Below are 24,649 nucleotides of genomic sequence, written 5' to 3'. Positions count from 1 at the left end.
ATCAGTGGCACCGCTATCGGTGTACCAACTGGTATTGCCTCCATAGGACGAGGTGTTTGCTGATCCAGCAACCCTCTCTTCAGCTTGGTAGTCTTCATCAAAACGCCACCAACACTCTATGGCGGTGTGACCTGTCTTGGAGCAGATTTGGCAGACGGATCGAGAGTCGTTGTTGCACCCGTTGCTGCCGCTTGGACCACCCTGTCGTGGTCCTTTTTTGGTGTTGCTGGAGTTGTTGGTGCGTCTGCCGCGGTCTCCATTGCCGCGGCCTCACGGTCCTCCTCGCCCCCGGTAGCCGTCGCGTCCTTTTGCAGCAGTGTTTGCAGATGACTTGAAGCCACTGCCAGAGCCACCTTGAAGCAGCTCCATCCTTGTGTCGAAGTTCGACATCTGGGAGTAGAGGTCGCCGAGCGTGATGGCGTCGGTCTTGGCCTCCAGTGCGGACACCAGTGGGTTGTACTCGACATCGAGCCCCGCCAGTATGTAAGACACCATCTCGTCTTCCGAGAGTGGTTTGCCGGCTACTGAAAGTTCATCTCCAAGGCTCGTCATCCTGGAAAAGTAATTTGCCACTGTCATATTACGTTTGGTGGCGTTGGCGAGCATGATGCGGAGATTGTTCACCCGCGATCTGGATTGGGACGAGAACATGTTCTCGAGCGCCGGCCAGACTTCACGGGAGGTCTGCAGGGAGATCACCTGTGTCAACACCTCTTTGGTGAGATTGTTGAGCAGATGGGACAGGAGCAGCTGGTCTTGAGTAACCCATGCCGCATAGGCTGGGTTCGGTTGCTTGTCGACGGTCTTGTCCCCCTTCTCAATCGTGAGTTCTTGCGCTGGTGCAGAAATCGTGCCAGCAAGGTAGCCATAGATCTGAGCACCGCGGATTGATGGAAGGATCTGTGCCTTCCACATGAGATAATTCTCCCTCGTGAGTTTCTCGGACACCTGACCGAGAGAAGGAATCGCCGAGCTTGATGAAGCCATGGAAGTGACGAGATTGGAATCAGATGTAGGTGGAAGAGGAAGGCTCTGATACCATATAAACTTTGGTGTAAGCGTGTTACCCTTCTCAGGGCCGCGTGGTGTTTATTTATATGCCGGGGTATCCACCGGAAAGGAGATTACAGAGTTTGTTTACAAACCGTTAGCAACGGGAGAGATAGAGAACTTGACATACACGGCAAGGTTAAAGAGAGAGATAAGAACAACAAAAACTAATTCTATCTCTATCTAGGATCTTCTCATTGAACCGAATATCTTCAAACTCTAACAAGTTGAAACGTGTGAGTCCACAAAGCAACTAGCAACCCACAAAGTGGTTTTTTGGTCCACAAAAGTAGCCCACCTTACTCAATTCTAATTTCGAAAGTTCTTTACGAAAACTAAAAGTTTAATTTAATTTTTTTGAAAGTCGAGGAAATCAAAAGTCGAGAAAAGTGAAAGTAGAGAGGATGAACACTTTGGCCCTGTTCGTTTAGGTTTCTGTTTCAGCTTTTGATGTTTCTAACCCTCTAAAAAGCACTTCTCCCGTTTGCACGTGAAGTTGAGAAGCATGTCCGGAGGTGCTTACCTACCTGGGAGTTTACCCTGCCGTGCTCTCCGCCAACTAGTCATCCCCAACCTTGATTTCTTCTACACAAACTTCTCTTAATTTCTCCTTCTTCCTTCCCAGGACATGCCGACAGCAGAACGCACTTCTGCATTATTTTGTGCAATTGTATTTTGAAGGGAAAACATGAAAACTGTTCCTTTTCCTATAAAAATACTTTGACTTTTGGTATATGTAGATGATGAGATTGAGATATGGTCGCATGATCCGCCGACATATTCAGCTCACAAAAAACACAAGCCTATCTATTTTGTTCCCTTTTGTTTTTCGATCAGTATTTCTTATTTTCTTTGCAGCTGGTGCACGCATACGCTGACCTACATCCATTGGTCATCTCGACCCTCCAACGTGCAACCCATTTAGAATCCCATCGTCTATTGCTCCTCACGTCGTGACGTCGTTGACTCTCGTTGCAAGCTCAAGCAAGCATCCACCTACGTGCTCGCATGCACGACGAGATGGATGAAACCAGCTTTGCTGTAACTATATAACCCAGCATCGAAACAAATCACAGTTCAATCCCACCCATCTCGATCGCGAATCCATTTCTCCGACGATCGATCGAGCTTAGCTAGCACGATGAGGATGAGGATGCCCCGGTCTTCGGTTCTCTCCTTCCTCGCCGTCTCGGCGTTCGTTCTCGCTGCGTCGGTGACCGCGGACAACTACGACAAGGGCGGCCAGCAGCAGCAGAACAAGGAAGCCTGCGATGATCAGTACGACCGTGCCTACCACAAGCCCGCGGCCGGCCTCGTGTCCGAGTACTACGGCAAGTCGTGCCCGGACATGGAGCGCATCGTCCAGGCCGCCGTGAACCGGGCCATCGCCAACGACTACACCGTCGCCGCCGGCCTCATCCGCCTATTCTTCCACGACTTCGCCGTCCGAGTACGCAAATCAACGCACATTACATTACATTACACGATTCCTCTCTGTATACAAACTTGATTGATTTTGCTTTTGTTGTATGATCTAGGGGTGCGACGGGTCGATCCTGATCGACGCGCCGGGCAGCGAGAGGCACGCGGCGGCGAGCAAGACGCTCCGGGGCTTCGAGCTGATCGAGGAGATCAAGGCCAAGCTCAACGCGCGCTGCAACAACACCGTGTCCTGCGCCGACATCCTCACGGCCGCCACCCGCGACGCCAGCATGAAGGTGGGCGTGCCCTACTGGTCGCTCAAGTACGGCCGGAAGGACGGCCGCGACTCCCACGCCGAGGAGGCCGACGCGCAGGTTCCCATGGGCCGCGAGAGAGTCACCGACCTCGTCCAGTTCTTCGAGACCAGGGGCCTCAACGTCCTCGACCTCGTCATCCTCTCCGGTACGAATTCGATTCGAGCAGCAGGGCCTTTGTTTTGACAATGCACGGGAGGTGTTTGAGACAATGCGCGAACGCTTGATTATGCAGGGGCGCACACGATCGGGAAGGCGAGCTGCGGGGCGGTGAAGCGGCGGGTGTTGACCAGCAAGCCGGAGACGCTGGACCGGAAGTACGGCGACTTCCTGCTCCGCAAGTGCCACCGCGGAGACGATGCGGAGCGCGTGGAGCTGGACGGCGAGTCGCCGACGACGTTCGACAACAGGTACTACCAGAACCTGGAGCGCAGGATGGGGCTCCTGGAGACGGACCAGGGGATGCTCGAGGACTCCCGGACGACGAGGTTCGTCAAGGAGATGGCCAGGGAGCCCGAGGTGTTCAAGCGCCAGTTCGCGCACTCCATGCGCCAGCTCGGCGAGGTCAACGTGCTTACTGGGGACGAGGGCGAGGTCCGCTACAAGTGCTCCGCCGTCAACTACTGATCTCGTACCTACAGTATACAATTGAACAGTTGAGCAAAGAACGACCCATTGTGTACTGCGTGCTACTTCGCTCCATCGGTTCTCGATCGTGTATACCGTTTCGGTTGATTTCTTGGTTCCAGGAAGAGGGAAATGATATTTTTGTGTTTTGGGGTTTAAATCACTTTTGTTTCGGTTAATCTTTCAGCTGTATTTGTGGTGTAAAGTGTCTATCAGATTTCCACGCGTACCTTTGGATCCACGATCAGGAAAAGTGTTGAACATTTTTTTTAAAAAAGATCAAAAACGACAGAACTCCTGCCTTTTTTCCTAAATAAAAAAAGAAAGATCAAAAGAGGCCCTCCTTTTCAGAAAAGAAAGAAATAAGCCCATGTGGGGTTGGCCCATGAGAAATGCAATCTAATGCAGGTTCTGTTCGTTTTGTGGTGGTGAAGTGAATGTCTCCGGTTCGTGAGTTTTTTCGATCAAGAAGGAACGTCCCAGCCGATGCACATAACCATTATATCATCAAAGTTCAGCCATTGTACATATCTTGAATTTTAAAGACCAAAAGGAGAAATAGGCTAGAATGAATCATCAGCCTTCTAGCCTAAGGTCGGTGGTCTAAACCGGCCGAAGAATTTTCGTCTCACCGTCTCCAATCGGTTGCATCTAAATTTCATAAATTCTTTAACCACCATTGAAAACACGAGGGATCAAATACGGAGCCAGTGAGCCACATGCAGAACAACATTGACCGGTTGGAAAAAATTTTCTTGTTAAAACATAATCATTTTTGCAATTTCAAATCGACCAACAAATTGCACAAGCCTCTACAAGGATAAGCGATATAAGTGGTTTACCCAGACCCCGAACCCAACGTCCAAACGTGAGTGGAAACGTATGAGACACGAGTGAAATCCAAGGACACGACTCTTAAACCTCGATGGTTACGTCTAGATTATTCCCGAGGGAAAAGTACTCTGCATATTTTTGGTCTTTTAATTGACAGCAAAGTTTAGATGAACTATAAATTGTATACGTTTAGTCCTTTAATTGATATAATCCGATACTTTTGTCCCCTCTCTTAAATTTGATTGGTTTGACTACTCATGACGTGCTTTTATCTTAGATTTTTCCACGTCGAATGCTACGATGTATACAATTGACATGGCAGTATATTATTCTGCAACAAAGACGGACGCTGCCGAGACAACACTTAGTCCAGATGAACAGATCAATCTATCAACCTTTTCAAGCAACTAGATTCGGGGGTCGTTGCTAACCCACCTGCTACAGCCCCATCTTCCAGTGACATATTCCGGTGACAGAAGGCACCAATTAGGAATGACTTTCGCCACCTTCGTTACTAATAGTATCTTCAACAACATACATACATTTGGAATCGACTTGAAATTCGATTTGAGTGATTTGGGGAAGATGAGAGATTTTTGAAAAAACGAAAGAAACAAAAGAATATGGTTAATTATGCATACTTAGTTTTGGGTACGCTGCAAAAGCTAGGCAAGTTTGAGTATTCAATTTTTTTCTTTCTCCGATCATAATAGTTTTGGGTATCCAAAATATGAGCATGATGTTGAAAATGCTCTCACATAGTTTCCTCTCCTCATTATTGAGATCTCTCAAGTCGACCGATGAAAAAAACTTGTTTGTTTCTAACTCCTACTCCGTCCGATACATAAAAAATGTCACCCATTTTGTACTAAGTGGGCGGTACTTTTTATGAATAGGAGGGAGTAGTTATTAGCAACGAGATCATCTCTCGTTTAAGAACAAACTCGCTTGGGTTTCCTCCTATTCTCTCTTCCAGAGAGTTCATGCATGTCAAACAAAATGACATGTCACCGTCGAAAAATGGAGATGTACCACTGTTGAAGATGCTTACGGGTGAGCCCGGTACAAACAGGGCACGTACGAGATCTACCTAGGATGCCGATCCTGACACCCTCGCTCAAGATCTCACACGGGTTGTCAAACCGAAAAGGACATGCATATATATACCACCTCGACGTCGATGAACAGTCAAGCAGGACAGTGTTGCACTCGGTTACACCGGCATAGGACATGCACGGCGATTTATTGGGAGAGATCTAGTCCTGGTCTGGAGTCAAGCTTTGCAATAATTCTCACAACAAAAGGAGAGGAACAAACAGATGGGCTGATGGCTTGATGGGGCGAGAAATGAGATAACATGCATGTGGACTGGAGAGACAAGGGATCGAGCTATTGGTACAGAAAAAGGGACGTTCCATCACGGATTCCAGGGACGAGAAGCATAAGGCCGGGCCCCGGTATAACCCTCCCTGCACGTTCTTGATCAGGGGTGGAGATCACCAGGAATTATACAAAGAGAAACGACAACTGGAATAGGATATAGATAAAGAGATGAGAAGTTCCGTATAGAAAAATGTATTCAACAGTTGAGCTTTACACATTATTGTTTTTTTTTTGACCCGACACATTATTGTTTCATTCATGATAATCAATTAAGAAAACGGTTCAGTTTGAGGGCATGGTTGACGATGATCATGCTCGAGCGATAAATGAGGGACGACAGTAAGTTATAGATTTGGAAAGCGGAAATTTGGACGTGGCGCAATATCTAAAAGGGAAATTTTTGAGTGGTATTTGAACATTTAGAAAATTCTGAATGGTATATATGCAAATCCCTCCTGGTTATTCTCCTAATTCATTATACAAGTCCTTTTAGAATTTGTACCGGGCTACCAGCCAAACATCTCATAATCCGGATCCGCAAACCAAATTGACATTTCCAGATTCTCTTTTTAGAGAAAAGACATTTCTAGATTCATCATAAAACATACTAGATGTGTACTTATTTTTTATGTGTGGGTCAAAATATTTGCATAGAAGCAGATTATCGACGTGACACCTTGTCAGTGTTAAAACAGAAGAGTCCACTTTGCCCCTAAATTATCAGTCGGTTCACTTTCTCTCATAAACTACTTTGTCCAAAGCACTTTACCTTCAAAAACTGGTTATCAAGTGAACTGAGTCTAACTCAGGTGGTCTGGTTCCTTGTGGTGGAACCAGCCCTACCCAGGTTTAAGTTACTTGACATGGATGTCACATTTTTCTGGATTATTTCAGAATTTAACAGGTGCTATTCTTTTAGTGGTAGGTGACGTACCCGTCAACAGCGAGGCGCATGCGGTGACTTGGTCAATCTCTCAAGATTTGCCGGCTCAGTCTTTTGGAGGTGCTCATAGAGATAGGGTGTGAGTGTGTGCGTTCATGGGGGTGAGTGTACGCGCCTGTTGTGAGCGTTTACGTTTGTACCGTGTTTCTTAAAAAAAAACTGGTTATCAAAAGCAGTATTGATAATGTGGACTGTGGTTTTATCCACATGGCTGCCACGCCACCGTAGTTTTGCACACTCGGACCCCACGTCATCTTTGTTTTTCCATCGTCCTTCTCTCCCCACTAATTGGGAGGACTAGTTAATTAGTAGGTGTAGTGGGGTCGTAAGATCTAGCTAGACTGCAAGAAAAAAGTGACATATTCCATGAATTACAGATATTCACTCAAGTACTCAACACAAGCATTTCCTATAAATATTCTGCCTGTTGAGCTAGTACTAATATTCATAGCTCCACTGTTTAGCCATGCAATTTAGGCAGCAACCACCTAAGCTTTGTTAGTTGGATACAGATCAGAGGCATATGTGACGGATGGGATGGACGACGAGAATGGTCTGTGCTCGATCGGCTCCTCCAAAGCAGCTATTGCATGTGCCGGGCACGGGGAGGCACGCCGCGTGCCGCGCGCGAGGGGCCGGGGCCCCCGAGCCGGAGATGTTGGCCAACTTCGCGGCAGAAAGGGACCCTGCCGGCGAGCGACAAGAACCTTTACGCATAGGAACGGATGCTATCTTACAACTAGATGCGTTTTGCTTCTCGTTAATTAGCAAGCTGGTTGGCCTTCCCATCATGTGTAAAATCATAGTACTCCAGTTAGGAAAGTGATTTCTACCTGGTGGGTGAGATCTTGAAAAGCGCAACCTCTCTACAGTTGCTTGACGACTGAGACTGATGTGTGCGAGATGATCTCGATTCGTCTCCAGGAGCAATTTCATTTCCGTGATCTAAATTTAGCTTTGATAAATGATGTTTCTATATCCAAACCTAACAAAAATTACATTAGGAGGAGTGGTGCTGGCTAGGTTTCCAAATGCCCTCTAGTTGCCCCCTAAAGAGGTGCGGGACGACCCTCACCACTTAAGTGCTGACATTTTTTCTTTTTTTAAGACAATCACCGAAGGGGGAGAGAATACCCACCTGAATATATTATTTCAAAGAGCAAGAATTTTACAATAAGATAGATAGATAGTCACGTCGACGAATAACATTCATCATAGTGTTTCAATCTAAAAGTCCATAGGTACTCCAAAAGATCCCAGAAGAGGTAAATGATTGTAGAGAGCGAAACCGCCAGCTATAGAGAACCACAAACTATCACCAGTTCACCATTCAGTGGGCACACCATCGTGTCTTTAAGTACTCGTTACTGGAAAGAAGATAGAATCTTGTGAGAATTGTGGATAATACACAAGGACAGGAAAAGGCTCCAGCTCGACCCTGCCATCACGCATGGGAACATTTCACAAATTCCCCATTGGAAGGTGACCGTTAACCGAGGGATCGGAAAAAAGAGCGATGAAGGAGTGAAGAGTGATATGATCATACTCCTACATAGTACCATTGATATAATCATTTCCAACAAGTGCCACTGAGTCAGTTTTACCTGGAATATCCTGACAACCAACTAATTAGCTATTGTACTTTGGGCTTCTGATAATGACACGGCATGGTATTCATTGTGCAATGCACCTTTCTTAGGAAAGGGGAGCTGAACCGGCCGAGGGCCACGGTGGTTGAACACTTTGAACAAGCAACATTAGCTAGTTAGTACTACTAGCTAGTAGCCAGAGGACAGAGGTGACTTAACTTTTGCGAGTGTGTGTGGATCCCGGCCTGATTGACTGGTATCGCTATGCACCGGAGGACCGAAAAAGAGGGCGAAGAAATATCCATGACATGCGTATGCGTATCCATCTTCTATCTAAAAGTTTCGATTTATTGTATGGTTTATGACTTCATGTGGGGTAATAGGTACGTAATTAGGGGATTGCAAATTATCCTAATCAGTATATGAAACGTCTCTCTTTGGAATTAGTGTATCTAAGCAAAAACCAACAAAAATAAAAGGGCAAAGATCTCCATGTGAACTCCCCCTTGTCAACAATGCCTAGGTCTTAAAGTGATTTTATGTATATGATCAGTATGTTTCACTGCTAGCTAGCGTTTTTCTTTTTATTTTGGGACACAGCTAGCTTTTTTTTTCGAAAAGGAGGGAATACCCCGGCCTCTGCATCAATCGATACACACAGCCATGGGACACAACTAGCTAGCGTTATTTAGAAAACTTTAGAAAAACCTACTCCCTCCGATTCATAATAAGTGTCTTCGATTTAGTACAAAATTAGTATTCCCTTAGTACAAACTCACTTATTATGGATCGGAGGGAGTACAATTTTATACTAACTTTGTATTAAACTAGCATGGTGGCCCGCGCGAAATGCGCGGGCTAGACCTGATGATCGTTATTGTATTATTTTTTTACATGTGCTAATGAATTTTTCAATTTGCACCTCTTTTGATTCCCTGCCTGTTACACTCCCACTGGTCGGGTTTATAAGGCCCGCACAATATTTTATAAGGGACGCTGGCGAAACATTACTTGGTAATACGACGTTATTACGACACAAAAGATGTATCGTTGTATTCGTATTGAAAAACCCAATCAATGGTATAACCTTTATATACCTACATTTTTAAAATTATTCGTCAAAGTTTGGCACAAAATTCACTGCAATTTTTATAAATCCGGATGGAGGGAGTATAATTCACTGATATTGGATTTTGTCCGATACGTATCTATCCATCATATTTTCTCAAATCAAAGACATGATATTTGTATACCTAAGGGCTTCCACGGCGTACCAAAAGCCAAGTTTGTCGTCCAATTTAGCATGGATGCTAAATTTTAGTTTTCCTACAGGGCAGATGATGCCAAACTTGCGCGCTCAATGGGACCCACATAAGAATGAATTAAGAAACTCATTTCCCTTATTGAAAGGGCATTTATCTCCTAAGTGGTTTTGGTGGTGATGACAACATGTTGTGTATCTAATCGTGTGTCAAGTGTTTCAGATTTCATAAAGAAATTGGCACAAGACGTTGATGTGGACCCTCAAGATGCTGTGAAGCGTAGTGGTGTCAGCGGCTTTTTTGTTTTGATTTGAGTCGCAGGACATCCGTACTATTAAGAGGGAATCCACAAGTGAAGGTAATGGGTGAATCAATTTCACGTACACAACTACACAATTTGCATCCACTAAAAAGCCTACCCCAAAACGTGAGAGAGAAGAACGAAACTCAACATGTTGTGTTCTGCCTGCAGTCTTGGTGGCGGAAGTTCCGGCCGGAACTTCCGCCCCAACCTCCTGTTGCTCTCTATTAGGATCGGCGGAAAATGCGAACCTTCCGGTAATATGCGGAACTTCCGTTTGACCGGAAGTTCCGGCTATGACCGGAAGTTCCGGCCTGTCTTTGCGCAGTGCATAACGGCTCGATTTTAGGAACCCCATATATATACCCCTTCATCCCCAACGAGCTAGCTGACCGTTTCACAGCCAAGAACAGCCCCTCTCACCCCAAGAACACAAAAGGCTCAAATCTCCAAGATCTCCCTCCCTAGCTACTCCCAACTCTTGATTCTTTGAGGATTGGAGGAGAAGATCTTGCTCTAGGGTTTCACGAAGTCAAAAAGTTGATTCCCCTTGTTTTCTTTGTGGATTTCGTTTCTCTTGGGTTGTTGGGAACCCTAGACAGAAGCGGTCACCTTAAGCTCTCCCTTGATGTATGAGGAGCTTGAGGCTTGGATTGGAGCCTCCTATTGAATTGTGGAGTTTGCCTCGGTCAAGTTTGTAGGGGTTCGGCGTTCGCCCTCAAGGAAGCCATTAGTGGAACTCACCTCACCTTTGTGGTGTTGTGAGACCTCATCCCACCTTTGTGGTGTGGTGAGTTGGAGAATAGAGTGAGCCTTCGTGACGTCTCTACATTTGTGGTAGAGCACTACTCAAAACGGAGACGTACACCGATCGCAATAGGTGGAACTCCGGTGAAATCTTCGTCTCCACGTGTGGTATCATTTCCTCTTTATATTCTTACTATATAGTGTTGCTTCCGCTATTACATTTCATTCTAGGGTTGCATTCACTTTAGAGAATTTAGAAAACCCTAGGATTAAGTGTTTGTATCTCTCGAGAAAAGAAAAAGAAAAGCCATAACTTTTTAGTCTCCTATTCACCCCCACCCCTAGTCGACCATACCGATCTTTCACTTATATCTTCTCCTTCCCCAGCCTGACTTTCCCATCAAATCCTCGGACCCCAACTCCTCCAGCGCCCCACTGCACCACCTCCGCTCGCGGCCCTGCACCTCCTCCGCGCGCCCTCTGCACCACCTCTGCCCCTCCTGCACATGCCCTGCATTGCCTCCGCTCGTGCCCCTACGCCGCACTCGCCCAACAACGCCTCCGCCCCTCCACGCGCACCCCTGCACCGCCTCCCCCGTGTCCAGCGCCATTGTGGAGGCTCTAAGGGATATAGTTCCCTACCTAAAGTGTGAAATCCCTCCCTTGAGCCTTTCATTACCCAATTCCCCTAGGCGGCGAGGCCACAGCCGCCACAGTACTCCCACCCTTGTCTATCGCTTCATTGTTGCTCTGCTTGGCGCCTCCCTCCACTACTTCCTGTTGTTAGTTTGGACACGATGTTTCTTTTTAGAGGTTCAGCCGAACGTAACATCAAACGAACGATTTGTAGGATTCGTATATCTGACATCTAACGTCTGGAAATAATTGGGGTGATGTGAATCAATGTGGAGGCTCCCCAGGTACATCTCATATTGCTTGTAGGACTGGTAGATCTCATACCTAACGGCTAGAAATGATTGGGGCGACCTGCGCAGATTGCGCGGCTAGACTTGTATAATGAAATATTTGATTTCTTATATATTTTACTTAACCAAAATATGTATAGCTTTTTTTTTATTGTTTTTCGTGAAGACAAATTTTTTGAAATGATAAGATGGAATATTATGTATCATTAGATTGATTCAATAACACATTATATTGTAGATTAGATTGTCATTATATTTTTTTAGCAACAGATTTGTATTTTATTAAGATTATTTGCAATATAAGCGTTGAGCTTGAATAAGGAACTTATGCATTTGCTACATTTTACTTTATGCAATATTATTTTATATAATTTTTAAATTTCCTTTTAGACATTGATCACAAACTTATATATTTTTAGTATTTAATTATTATTTTGGACCGATGATGCGTCAAGCATTCCTTGCGAGCTGGCGCGCGGTGCAGCGAGTGAGCGAGGTGGCATCCGGTGGCAGCTGATAGAGCGTTGTGGCGGCCGTGGATCACGACAATAGAGACCTGATGGCGTCTCGACGACGACGGATCATGGCAGCAATGGCCAATGGCGCTGGGGCGGCTGATCACAGCAGCGGAGGTGTGGAGAGCACCGCGCGTGCAAGCTGCAAAGCCGCCGTGCTGTGATGTTGCAAGCACTTGCATTGGCCACCCCACGTGGAGACGAAGATCAGACCACTAATTACCACTGAACTCTTGGATGGCACCGTGTTAAGTCGCTAATTACCACCGAATGTAAAAATTCCAGTTAATAATGACATGACACCAAATGTGCGTAGGACTTTGCTGAAGTATTAATTTGTTTGATCTCGATGAATTGCTGCAACGCAACCTAGTTCACGCATATCCGTAAACATTTTTCATTATGGACGTGGGCTCTACGATTCCCTTCCAAAGCTTGGCCTACCTTGTCACCAGCGAAGACATGTGGCGCACGCTCCAGCATTGAGGGTGGCGGCTTCAACGAAGGCACGTGTAGCAGACTTTATGGAAAATAAACCTGAACTGTAAGAGTTTGTTTAGGTTAAAAAAAAGATGCGTCTGTCATCTGGTTGCTTCATGTTAAATTAATTCGGATGATGTGGATCAACGTTTAGCCTCTCTTCGGTACCCCTTATTTTTCTTTTAATATATAGTAGATGTAGATATATATATATATATATATTATGACTAATAGATTTAGCTTATTATTTAATATTCTGATGACCTGTGAAGAAAAACAATGATAATAATGTTGAAATGTCGTCGTATAACAGAGTCGTTTGGCACCATAAAAACAAATTAACTTAATTACCATCGATTATAACATATTGGGCCTAATAGGCCTAAAATTGTTTTAATGCCATCAGATATACCTCTAATTATCACTAATTCTACAAATTGGGCCTTCTTGGACCTGAAACCTTATAGATAGCCAATCAAACATACTCCCTCATTAAATATAGACCGTTAGATGCAAGATCCAATGTCCAGAATAATTGGGATGATGTGGATCAACGTGAAAGCTCCCCTCGGTACCCCTCATATTGCTTTTAGTATATAATATATAATATATTCACGACACTTAATTATTATGGATCGGTGGGAATACATAGTTAGCGTTTAATAATTGTTCAAGTTTTTTAAATGCTGAGCGTGTTCCCTTTTTGAGCGTGTTTAGTGGCCGCATCTCGCAGGCGTCCAGGGCGGTGTGGTGAGGCGGTGGCGCGGCGTAGTGTCATCGGATCTGGCCGGCCTGGCACAGTCTCGCCGCTGCCGCTGCAGGTCTCAGGTGGAGGGATGAGCGCTCTTGCGGAAGTCTGTTTTTTTAGGCAACTCTTGCGAAAGTCTTACCCTCACGAGGGCCGGTGCCAATCATGATGGGCCGGCCGGTACGATTACGGTGATATAGATACGGTCAGCATTGTGCCCAAAACACCCCAAAAGATGTAAGCATTGTCCTGGCAGGCAACTAGTATGTGAATTTTTAGAATACATTTTGGAGACTTTAAAAAATAAGTCAGACTTGAAAGTTCTAAAAATTACAAAAATGCAAGCACTCAAGCAGACTCGTAGAGAATAGTTGGAAACCATTTGTACCATTTGTTTGAATTCGTAGAAAAACTGTGGTAATTTGCAGGCCGTGTATGTGAAAAACTGAAAAATGGCTTCTACAATACCACAAGTTACGTAACCTGTTGCACATAAATTAATATTGTCTGTCAAGAAAATTGTAGTACCTTCTCCCTACATGTTGTTTATACTTATATTAAATAAACATACTCTCTTTATCCTGAAATAAGTGATATTTATTTTATAAAAATACACGTCATTTACTTCATGACGAGGGAGTATTATATTCAGGTATACTCTTGGTGTGAGGCATGCATGTCGATTCACTGTACGTACGGCATCGTACGCAACGACGACATGTACAGGCAGATCCTCGCTGTAAGTGTCTGCCTCTGCCACGTGGGAGCCACACGTCGTTCTTGTATTCGAAGGTCGGTAGCTGAGCGCCTGCATCATTACAAGACACCAAACAGTCACGTGTCTTAATTACGTTACTACGGAAGCAACAGGTTCTTCGAGCATCCGGCCGTTGTGATCGAGGACATTTTCTTTGTACAGATGTAGTACTCCTACCAATTTATTTACAACGTTCGTTAACGTTCAGGGTTCAGCTACTCAAGTCTTTGACACGCGAAAACGTATGACATCGAGATATGTAGCTGGATAGTCCATTCCTGTATTGGTTGCTTCTAAAGCCAACCATTTTTCCTTTCTATGTTTCTTTTACTCCGTAAAGCTTGGGTATGGTATAGCTGTTATAACATCCCTTTCACTCTGTTTTCCGAGGTCTATAGACTTTCTAGTTTTAATTATGGTTGTATTCATCGCAAAGTTTTATTGATATGGCTAAGCGGAATTGGTGTGGAATAATGGTATGGTTTTTATGCAACTTGTATGAAAATATGAAACATCTTTTTCTCTCATGTCTTTTTCCTGTCTTACTTGGCGAATTATTAGCATTGCTTTAAACCTGTCTCATCTAGCCAATATCACAAATTTGTTTGAGATTTGGCTTAATGCAATTGATAAAAAGATTAAAACTGATAATTAAGTGGGAGTTCCGGCTTTTTGTTAAGCTATTCGAAATTGTAGGAGTGATATTACATATTTTTACTGCTTTTTTTTCTAAGTCATTTACAAGGTTACCTACTGGATAAGCATGTGGTCTTTCCTCTCTCAGTGGATAAGTGGGAACTCATGGTTTCTGGATGCAGTTGTCTTGAGATGATCTGTCGGTTATCCTTTGTCAGACTAGTTGGAGGTCTATTAATAGACCACTAGAATAGACCACTAGATGCATAACCAGTTATGTTTGATCTTTTCAGCTTGTTGAGTTTTGGACCATAACTTTTATAATTTTAATTTGATTCGTGTCTTTGTAAGAAAAAAAAATTGTGCATTGATTGATGTAGAAGCCGAGACTTACTCTCCTCAAAGAAAAAAATTGTTCTACGGAATAAGTTTTTTTTTAAAGGAGGAAAAACAGTCGGTTGTGCATCGATCGATGCACACAACACTCATATTATTAAATCATCATACATTCAAAGTCTCAAAGATACAAATGACAAAATGACGAACAAGAGAACATCACGGATCCTCAAGTCGAAGACCGATGCGCCATCCAAACAGGCTGAAAAAAAACCATGCTATAATCTTCAAACGGTTGCACACATATTTCATAAACCCCTATTACTCCGTCGGAAGCAGTACGTACCAAGTACAGAACCAATGCGACGCCTGACGAATAACTTGCAAAAAGTTCAAAATTCCATATAGACCAAAAAAGCGCACAAGCCCCAACATAGATATGCAACTTAAGATGCTTGCTCAACGCCCTCCACGGAGGTAAACTAAACACGCCATTAGACATTGCTGGTAGAGCACCCAATAACAACAGCGGACCTATCCAGGTGACACCTGATTTTTAAGTACAATGTTTAAATCTCAATCAACTGATCAAAACTGTTGGATTAAAATTTGAGTGTCCTCCCTACTCCTTTCCTCTCTCACTGCTGCGGTGAGATTAAGATGCGAGGGCGGAGCACGTTACTTATCTCTGATTAAAAATCAACAACTTACGCGTAGCAAAAACCCCGATCTTTTTATGGTGAAACTGATCTTGGATTAAAAATCACTGGTCTCCCGTGAGACAAACTTAGTCTTCAATGCACAGATTAACTATCGCTTGCGTTTATTTTCTATTTTTATATTATGGTGAAATTGAATGGGGACGAACACGACAGACACGTTAGAAAACAACCCAAAGAAAATCATGTCAAAGAAACGATAAACTTCATGATCACATCAGCTGCAAATAGCTTTGCATTAGAATACAAACTTTGCTTGCCTTTGCCCATCTCGTATATGAAAAGAAACAGACAAACGCAACGCTGCACGCAAAAGTTGGGGCAGCTCGATTTAATCTGAGGACTCGAGCGGAGGAATGCCCCCTGGACGCGCGATCTTGACTAGAAAGTGCCGGTGGACTCCTACGGAAACACGATTGGTTCGAGTGGTGTCGTGGGTTCCTGTCCAGACTCCAGAGGAAAGAATAATCACAAAACCTGCTAGTAGATCCTAGTCCAGCTTTTTAAGTACAACTACTATCCCTAAAGCCTTTTTATTTAGATATGGATGCTTGTACTTTTTGCCTGGGTCCTATTCGACGCTAAAGAACACAGCTCCTCCTCCGTGTAGACCGTGACACGGCGGATTGGTGGTAGTGGTAGGAGTAGTATTTCGTAATCCAGGCACATTAGCAAGGCAAAAGGATCGAGACGGGTTCAAAGTTGAACGCGGATGTACGTACGTAGAGGCACATCATCGTACTACAACCCGTACACGTACTCCGGTAGCTGTAATTACAAGGCAACCTGCAATTTATTGTGCGAGCTAACCGAGCAAGACAACGTTATTAATAGAGGCGTGGGTGCCGACCGAAACAAATGGCGCCTGCATAAACTCTCCCCTTGATTCCGTCGATCGCTGCTCGAAATTTACCCGTTCCGTAACCTTGCCGGGAGCATCATCCAGAATTTCAAGTTTCGAAATCTTCTTGGCTCCAAATAGCCATTCCTATCCGGTACCACTTGTGGGGATCAAATCGTACGCACCTGGTCGTTGAAGTTGAAGGGCAGCCAGTAGCTGTGCATGTCTCAAATTTTTTTGGCTCCTACGAAATGTACTGCTGGTAGTTGCATGGTGTACTTGGAGTATTGAAAGTACTGCTGGTTGTTGCATGGAGTAGTGTCCATCTTTGGTGCATACAAGTGGGAATCAATTTCAAAATTTCGGGTGATGAGTTAGCCGAAGGCTTTGATTGTTGCCGCCAAATTTTTTACTAGTACTACAAGTATTTAGTACTTGTGTTATTTTCGTAGAAGGCTTTTGTGTGCTTGTATTATGGAAGTCCTAGCTAGTTATAAAACCGATATAAATAGATAAATTCTTCCGATGTGTACTAAATAGAGTAGCTATCTAACCGAATGTTCCTTTCCTAGAGAAGTGATCAAAGCATGTTACTAGAATATACATCGTCGTTGTTGTTGGGCTCAAGACGTCGTGGCTCGTGAGCAGCCGGGCATGCATTTGTTCCTTAGCTTCCAGTTTAGTCAACCGGTCCAGATTTTCAGCAATTAGGGTGTCATTCCCTTGAAGTCCATTCGCTCGCAGGCAGTTTCCTTGATTCAATCAATCGTGCCAGCGATTGACTCGAGAGAGCTTGACAAGTTCTTGGTCCTGACCTGGCTGAGTTAACTCTTTCGATAGTTACCCGGATCTCGCGTTTATTATGAGATGGAAACGGAGAAACGCCATCGTGACGGTTTAAAAGTACCACGTCAAGGGACATACTAGAGGACAAGTGTGTGTATGTTAAGAACTCGTGAGAAGCACGGGTGGATAAGTACCAACGTGGCACGCATGTACGGTAAAGGCATCGCAGGTTGACACGCATGGGTAAGCGTGAGACCGAGCGCAGAAGGCAGCTCGCCGTTGGAAGACAGACTTTATACTCTTGGGAATACCGAAAAATAAAAGGAACCCACACGACACCACGGCGCGTTTTCCACCCGGCCCGGAGGGCAGAGCAGACGACGACCCGGGCGCGCCCCCAACGCGTTGCACGTCGCATGGCACATGGCGCGCCGGTGCGGCAGAAGAACCAACCACCCGTAATCTCGTTGTTGCCCCCAAGCCGGGAAACGGGAAAGAGCTCGCCGTGCCGATGGAGCACCGAAACGCGGGAGTGAAATCGGGCCGAAATCCCAACACCCGCAGCGCGCGTCCCCTAACGCCGCACAAGTATAGCGGCAGACCTGCTACGTTGCGTCCCGCCTCCGCCTAAATTTAGCTCCAGATTGGCACTCAACGGTTCAATGCCATCTCCTCCCTCCATTTCCTTTTGATCCTCCTCCCTCTCTCTCTCTCTTTCCTCCTTGCTGCCGGGAAATAGCAGCAGCAGCAGCGCAAACGGAGGATCGCAGCGCAGACTCCCCCTCCGTTCCCGTGGAGGCGGAGAGGCGGAGAGCGCCTCTTATATTTACCACCGCACACGCGTCCTGCAGCGACCAGTGGCCATTCTTGGCTTTGGCCCGGGCTGCGAAGCTACTACCCCTTTCCTCCCCCCTTCATTTGCCACGGGCATGGCCTCTTCGGTGGCCGCTATGCCCCACGAGTCCGCCCAATGGAGGGACCCCTCCAGGCCCCGAGGAGGCCGCTTCTTCAACGTCCTCATCCCGCCGCAGCGCCCTTCCTTCTCCGACGCCGGCGGCGGCTCCTCCTCCTGCGCGCCCTCCGAGCCCACGCCCAGGCGCCGCCGGATCATATTGGAGCGCTGGGCCGCCGCCGCCGCGGCAGCCACGGCGGCCGCGCCTCCGGAACCGGCCGACGCGCGCCGGCGCGAGCTGTCCGAGCTCACGTCCGCCACGCGCCCCGTGGCCGCCCGCGCCGCCGTGTTCCGGGAGCCCTCCCCCGCACCCTCGGAAACCTCGTCCGCCGCGGGCGGGCCCGAGCTCCCGCCGTCCGGCCCGCGCGCGTCCTCGCTCATCCAGCGCTGGCGCGAGATCGAGGCGGTGGGCCCCGTCACGCCCCGCGCCTCCGGGGACGCCACCTCCGAGTCCGACGGCTCGCCGCGCGGCCGCGTCGGGTGCATCGTCAAGAAGCTCAGCGGGGCCGCATCGCTGCCCGAGGAGGACCTGGAGGCGGCCAACAGCGAATTCGCGCTCTCGCAGTCCGCTCCCGCATCGCCCGTGCCGATGGTGCGCAACGCAGCCGAGTTGTCCGCCGCTCGTAACATGGGCCCGAAGCCGCCGAAGCTGGTAATCCGGACCGTGCGCGGGCGCCGCGCGATGGAGGAGCTCGTCGCCCGGATGGCCCATCGCCGGAGGCGCGAGCTCGCCGCGCTCGCGGAAAGACACACCGTATCTCGCTTCGGCCACAAAGGCAGGATCCAGGTAAATTCATTTATTTGTTTTTTTTTCTTCTTCATCTTCTCATTGAGTAATGCATTAGATAAAGTTACCACTATCAATTATGGATCGAGGTGCTAGTTTTATATCGATTAATCAGTGAGTGAGATATTCTTCTGTTGCTTGATTGTTTATAAAGAACTATTCAAGACGAGCCAAGAAGTGTGAGTTGTTTGATTTCTTTTAGACCCGCATAGATGGGACCGGATGACTGTTTGGTAGATCGGTTTCCCAACTGGCATTGCTGCTGATCAATGGCATGTGCAAAGTCCGTAATCATGCTTCGTTTCCACTTCTTGCATGATATGCCAGTGTAAACCAAAATAAGGTAGAAATGCTCCACACTTGGCATTTACATGTTGTAAAGTGATAACGAAATTAGCTAATTTGTTAATCTTGTTTGGGACTCTGGTGCAAGGCTTAGTACAGCAGTGGTGAAGCCCACCAAGAGATCAAAAATCTTGCGCAAAATCTAGCACCCTACAGCCATGCATCGCCTTTTGCAGATCTGTTAGTATGTCATTATGAATGACAGGGCAGATAAGAAGATGCAATATTGACGTAGTACTTTCTAGCGGCAGTAATATGCAACTAATGTTGCTTGTGACCTTGGAGCAACGTTCAGTACAGTAGCAGATGGGTATTTCATTCAAAGATTGGTTGTTGTTGTGGGTGTGGCTCTGGCTTGGCACCTTTAGTGGATGAGATGTCACAAGTGAATATCATCTCTCGTTTGTCTCATTTTCTGATACGTCCAGAAGCTAAGATCTTGTAGGGTTTGCAAATGCCACACAGTTGTGGCCAAGAAGCTACGCAAACCATACCGTGATTTCGCAGCTTACTTGCTATAGCATGTACCTCGCACATAAATATGAGTAATGGCTTGGCAGTTTACTAATGAAAAGTACAATGCAAATTTCAATTGTTGTTAATGGCAACGCCTTTTAGGTTGTTTTTTCCTGATACCATACCTGCAGTTACTTGAAACACTTTTGGTTTTTCTTTACTCTAACTCCAGTGAATATTGATGCACGTGGTGCCTAGGGAACATGCACTTTTAACCAGACAGGACAATGACAGCGTGTTTCTGAAGTATTGGCATTTTTGCAAGCAACTGTTCTTGTTTGCGGCAATATTAACCATGCATTTTGATTGCTTAACAATGGTCTGCATATTTTAGGCATTAACAATTAATTATTCCTTCCTCTGAGGACAAGATTATTCTTTGCTGCAAAGAGTGGTAAGCACCAGAGCATTTGCTCCAAGTCACCAGTGTGTTATAGCTAGCATGGACGCATTTGCTTAGTTCCTGTAAGATTATGGGCATGGCATCTGTTATTCTCTGTTATTTCATTAACTCTACTTTTTCCCCAGTTGTATTTAAGCATGTTTACGCAATAACCACTGCTCATAGCATTTTTCTTTGATATGCTGCAGTCCATGCTTCGTCTGAGGCTGCTGCGTCAGGGAGATACAGTAAACGATGAAGTGTGGAATCTACTAAGACCGGTTAGGCCATACCCTCCAAAATGTGGGCCTGAGGCCCCCGCCATGAGGTATTAACACCTTTTTTTATAACATTACCTGAGAAAATTCTGGTGGGTCAAAAGATAATGTCTAAACAAAATTCTGTTTTGACCACATTACCATCTTAATGTCGGCCTTCCTAGTATTTTCATAGATTGTGATGAGAATCATAAAAGTTAGCTACTCCGTACTTAAATTTGTAATACGATGGGTAGTAAGAGAACTTACGTGCCAGTTTCGTACTTTCTGATGGACAGAGACGATACCAGGAAGACTGACTTACAAGAAGCAAATGAATGCAGTGTACAAAATAATAGGTAAAGTACTGTATTAAAAGCTTATGCTGAGAAAGGGTTTCACTTTTCTCGTAAGTCCTAATTATGTACTACTGTTTTTTCCTCTACCCAGCCTATGCCTAAAGAGTCACTTTTTTACGAATTGCAGGGTTGACGAACAACATAATGATGATAGAAATCCAGTTGTTGGTAAGTCTACTGGGCTATCAATTGAGAACCTTATTAATTCTGACGGTTCAGAAAATCAACAGTATGATGAGAAGATAAATGCCAACGGAAATCAATGCCAAGAAGAATGTGCAAGCTCGGTAAACTCATGTGTTCACAATCAGGAATATCCAAAAACATCAAACTTTGTGAGGTATGATGACCGAAGCTCTGTCTATGACAATCAATATGTGGATGATATCTCTCCAAGTACCACAAGCACATTGCGTGAACTCCAAGATACTCCATCATCAAGAGGTGAAATTCAAGATACCCCATCATCCAGAGGTGACACTCTACGAGAAGAGGACAACCAAAGCCTGAATGGTTCTTGGGATGAGAGAGCATTATGGATGAGCGGTCTTGGTTGGCCAGCTCCAGTAGATACCATGAGTCCGGACAGCTGGCATCAGGATACAATTGGGGATATTGAGAATCACAATCAGATTGAATTTGTTGATCGTCCTTGGATAGAGTCCCCTAACTCTTGGAGATCATTGCATATTGCCACACAAGCAGACTGCCGAGATTTGTCTGGCAATGCTGATATTTGTAATCTTCTTGAGAGGTAATTAGTTAAATTCCTTTGTAGATGTTTCTGTACATTTGCACCTGCACAAGTAGATGCACTTAAATCACGGATCGCTCCCAGAATAACTTCTTATCGTGTAGATAATACTGAGATGCAAGTGTTCCATCAAGCTTGGCTAGTAATCCACCAATCATTTTCATGGTAACATTTATTACTATGCTAGTATCTGATAACTATCCACTAAATCTTAACATTGGCTGCAACTATGATTTTTTCATTTTGATGAGCAAGGTTATCACGTATACCTCCTTTGCATGTGCCAATTCCAATCCATAATGAGATTGCCCTATTTTATTTTGTTAGCGATTCGTCTTACATTGTAAGTACTGATTCAACCGCACCAAGGCATGATATCTCTTTCTTCCCTGCAGCAAAAAGGTCTCGAAGTCCCTTGAGAGCGATTTTAGCAGTAAAATGAACCATCTCCTGTTAGCAATCTTGCAGAAACAAAGGCAACAACACATGATTGACGATTTTGGGGGATACTACCAGGAACATTTATACTGGCAAAGGAATGATGGACGCCAGAATGAAGATCAGGTGGCATCCGCACCGTGTTCACTGGCACCTGTCTCCCAATGCGCAGCCCACCCCGAAGAGAACTGGCAGCACTCTTCATTTGAACATCAACATCACGAAAACCAAAATTTGCTTGTAAGTCAGCTACTGTTCAATGTCAACTGTGGAAAAGTCATATTCTTATTATATTATCTGTTGCAGGAAATGGAGGTCAGGGTAAGAAGTGAAATAGCCCAGATTCATCATGAAATATATGAACTACGAAAGTTGGCAGAAAGTTGTATTGCATCCCAAGTAAAGATTCAGCACTCCATTAAAGAAGAGGTGTGCAGTGCACTTCGTGAAGCAGGTGAGTTGTGATACAAGTTTTCTAGGCCTGGTTCCTCTATTTCTAGAACTAACAAAAAGTTGATCATGAATATGCCTGATACTGTAAGTGGCCAAACTTTCATGTTATAGTGTATAAACTACGACACAGATTCTAGTCCTGCTGTCACTTGAACGAAAATTTTGGTCGTGTTGACTGTTCAGCATAAAATCGAATGGACTTGAAGTCCTCTGCTTTGAAATTAAAATAATTGAATTTAAGGCAATGTGAGCTGTGATGTCATGTGAGATAGGTTGGATTGAAGCTTGTTAGATGAAATCTTAAAACAAAAGATGAGAGCTACTTTCGAGCGTCATTAATTAGGAAGGGCCGCCACTCTGATCTGGTCCTCTAAGCTAAACTGGCACTATTTGGAAAGAGCCACTCTGGTCTGGTCTTCTAAGCAAAACTATGTATCCTTGGCTTCTTGGCCTGGACCAACTCTCTTTTCATGGTACCTTTGGTGCTTAAATCATGGCATCTTTGATTTTGTAATGCATCCTATTGAATACCATGTGAACTTTGATTTTACTAGTGCGGTAGTGCCCCACTGTACCTTATTGTCATTTTCATTTTACTGACTGATGAGTGCTTTCATAATACTTCAACATCTTTTTCCTTCTAAACCTAATGCAATTTTGCGAATAGGGCTGATGCCAAGCCAACCTGACATAACAGCAAACAGGGGCAGCTGCTGCATCTGCCGTGAGATGCAAGTTGACTCTCTACTTTACAGGTAACGATTTGCAGAGACAAATTATTTGTTTTGACTCGCTTTGATCCAGAATTACTCCGCGGAGTCTTGCTTATTGAGTTGCGTCCCATCATTCATTCAGGTGTGGTCACATGTGCACATGTTTCAACTGCGCTGATCAGCTAAAATCGAGCAGCAGGAGTTGCCCTATCTGTCAATCTCCTATCGATGATGTTGTTCGGGCTCACCCAAATTTTTGAGCTTTAGGATTTAGGAAGGAAGAAAGAGCTGACACTCCCAGCTTTAGATGTGGAGTTTGCGAAGCCTGATTTTTTATGAGGCTTCTTTCATTTTCTTAACCACTAAAAATATACGAGCTAGCCTTTTTTCCAGAAAATGTAAATATGTTCTTTTGCAACTGTCATGTGTATCGACCGAGAGGGAAACCTTGATCTAATCAAAATGCTGATCTTGTTTCTGGTGGATGCCCTTTTTCCCATATACGAGTGAACTTTACTGGTGAGGATGTCGCATATTCTATTTAGAAACCTATTACCTATGATACTTTCAAAAAACCTGATATGTGCTTGTCTCAAGCCGAAGACATCACTAGGCAGCATATGCGTCAACCTTACTTCCCTCTGTTATTTCCGACATCTTTTCCTTGCTACCGTTAGGAACCTCACTAAGTCGTTTTCCTTCGGGTCGAACCTCACTAAGTCGTTTTCTTTACACCACAGTGTGCAGCAATTTTATTTTTTTTTGACGAAACAGCCGTCGTCGGAGGACAAGGCCCCAATCTTTGCGCTCGCAATGTCCCAGAGGGCGGCTTCCTCCTTGATCATGATGAACACCGTAGACGCCGGCGACAACTTGTGCTGAAAGATACGACGATTCCTCTCTTTTCAGGTTTCCCACATGGTGAGCAGCAGCAAGGAGGCGACTGCCTTCGCCGGCTGCTTGCCCAGAGGGGAAGCCGAAGCGGCACGCTCAGTCCACCAGGACCAAACCGAAGAAGTACCATTCCAGACATCCGGGTGGAGCGAACGGAGTCAGATCCAGCCGGCGATCAAGGCCCAGAGGGACCTTGCAAACTGACAATCCACAAGAAGATGCACCGCCGTTTCCTCAACGTAGTAGCAAAAGGGGCACCATTTGTCATTAGGGATGTTTCTGCGAGTAAGGAGGTCGGCAATAGGGATTTTGTTATGCGCGAGTAACCAACCAAAAAATCTGCACTTCTCAGGGGGGCAAACTTTCCAAATCAAGCCACCAAGAGATGTTCTGATAATACCTTGAAATTGGGCCAGGTAGGCGCTATGCGAGGAGTAGCAGCCAGTTGCAGTGAGGTTCCAGACGATGCAGTCCTCCCCATCGGAAAGCGCCGGCGCCTCAGCCACAAGGGAGAATAAGAGCAAGAACTGATTGATGTTGGCGGCGTTCACCCCATGAGCAATGTCGGCGACCCATTTGAACT

The 24,649-nt window shown here is 45.4% G+C and overlaps 2 protein-coding genes across 3 annotated transcripts; both read left to right on the top strand.

Moving 5' to 3' along the window:
* Window positions 1–2,072: 2,072 nt before the first annotated feature.
* Window positions 2,073–3,642, top strand: LOC100846556 (peroxidase 7). Its single transcript, XM_024461473.1, has 3 exons — window positions 2,073–2,500; window positions 2,589–2,934; window positions 3,022–3,642. The coding sequence occupies exons 1-3, from the start codon at window positions 2,192–2,194 to the stop codon at window positions 3,411–3,413; spliced, it is 1,047 nt and encodes a 348-aa protein (XP_024317241.1). The 5' UTR covers window positions 2,073–2,191; the 3' UTR covers window positions 3,414–3,642.
* A 13,989-nt stretch (window positions 3,643–17,631) lies between these two features.
* LOC100846253 lies at window positions 17,632–23,651 on the top strand. Of its 2 annotated transcripts, none has more exons than XM_010239729.3 (8): window positions 17,632–18,955; window positions 20,408–20,526; window positions 20,755–20,814; window positions 20,942–21,568; window positions 21,964–22,246; window positions 22,307–22,460; window positions 23,127–23,214; window positions 23,315–23,651. In XM_010239729.3, exons 1-8 carry the CDS (start codon window positions 18,146–18,148, stop codon window positions 23,430–23,432), a joined length of 2,259 nt encoding a protein of 752 aa, XP_010238031.1. In that variant the 5' UTR covers window positions 17,632–18,145; the 3' UTR covers window positions 23,433–23,651. The 2 variants fall into 2 exon arrangements, with proteins under 2 accessions (XP_010238031.1, XP_010238034.1); XM_010239732.3 differs by having other exon boundaries at window positions 17,650–18,955; window positions 22,313–22,460.
* The last annotated feature ends 998 nt before the right edge of the window (window positions 23,652–24,649 follow it).

This window comes from Brachypodium distachyon, chromosome 1 (assembly GCF_000005505.3).
Source record: "Brachypodium distachyon strain Bd21 chromosome 1, Brachypodium_distachyon_v3.0, whole genome shotgun sequence".
Classification (NCBI taxonomy): domain Eukaryota; kingdom Viridiplantae; phylum Streptophyta; class Magnoliopsida; order Poales; family Poaceae; genus Brachypodium; species Brachypodium distachyon.
The sequence above is the reverse complement of the archived record's forward strand: the minus strand, read 5'-3'. Positions and strand labels throughout refer to the sequence as shown.

Bases quoted from the DNA above. Each gene is read 5' to 3' on its own strand.
- LOC100846556 (XM_024461473.1), top strand. From the start codon at position 2,192: ATGAGGATGAGGATGCCCCGGTCTTCGGTTCTCTCCTTCCTCGCCGTC. The intron at 2,501-2,588 runs GTACGCAAATCA...TGTATGATCTAG, and splicing joins TCCACGACTTCGCCGTCCGA to GGGTGCGACGGGTCGATCCT. The intron at 2,935-3,021 runs GTACGAATTCGA...TTGATTATGCAG, and splicing joins CGACCTCGTCATCCTCTCCG to GGGCGCACACGATCGGGAAG.
- LOC100846253 (XM_010239729.3), top strand. From the start codon at position 18,146: ATGGCCTCTTCGGTGGCCGCTATGCCCCACGAGTCCGCCCAATGGAGG. The intron at 20,527-20,754 runs GTATTAACACCT...TCTGATGGACAG, and splicing joins CCTGAGGCCCCCGCCATGAG to AGACGATACCAGGAAGACTG. The intron at 22,247-22,306 runs GTAAGTCAGCTA...TTATATTATCTG, and splicing joins ACGAAAACCAAAATTTGCTT to TTGCAGGAAATGGAGGTCAG.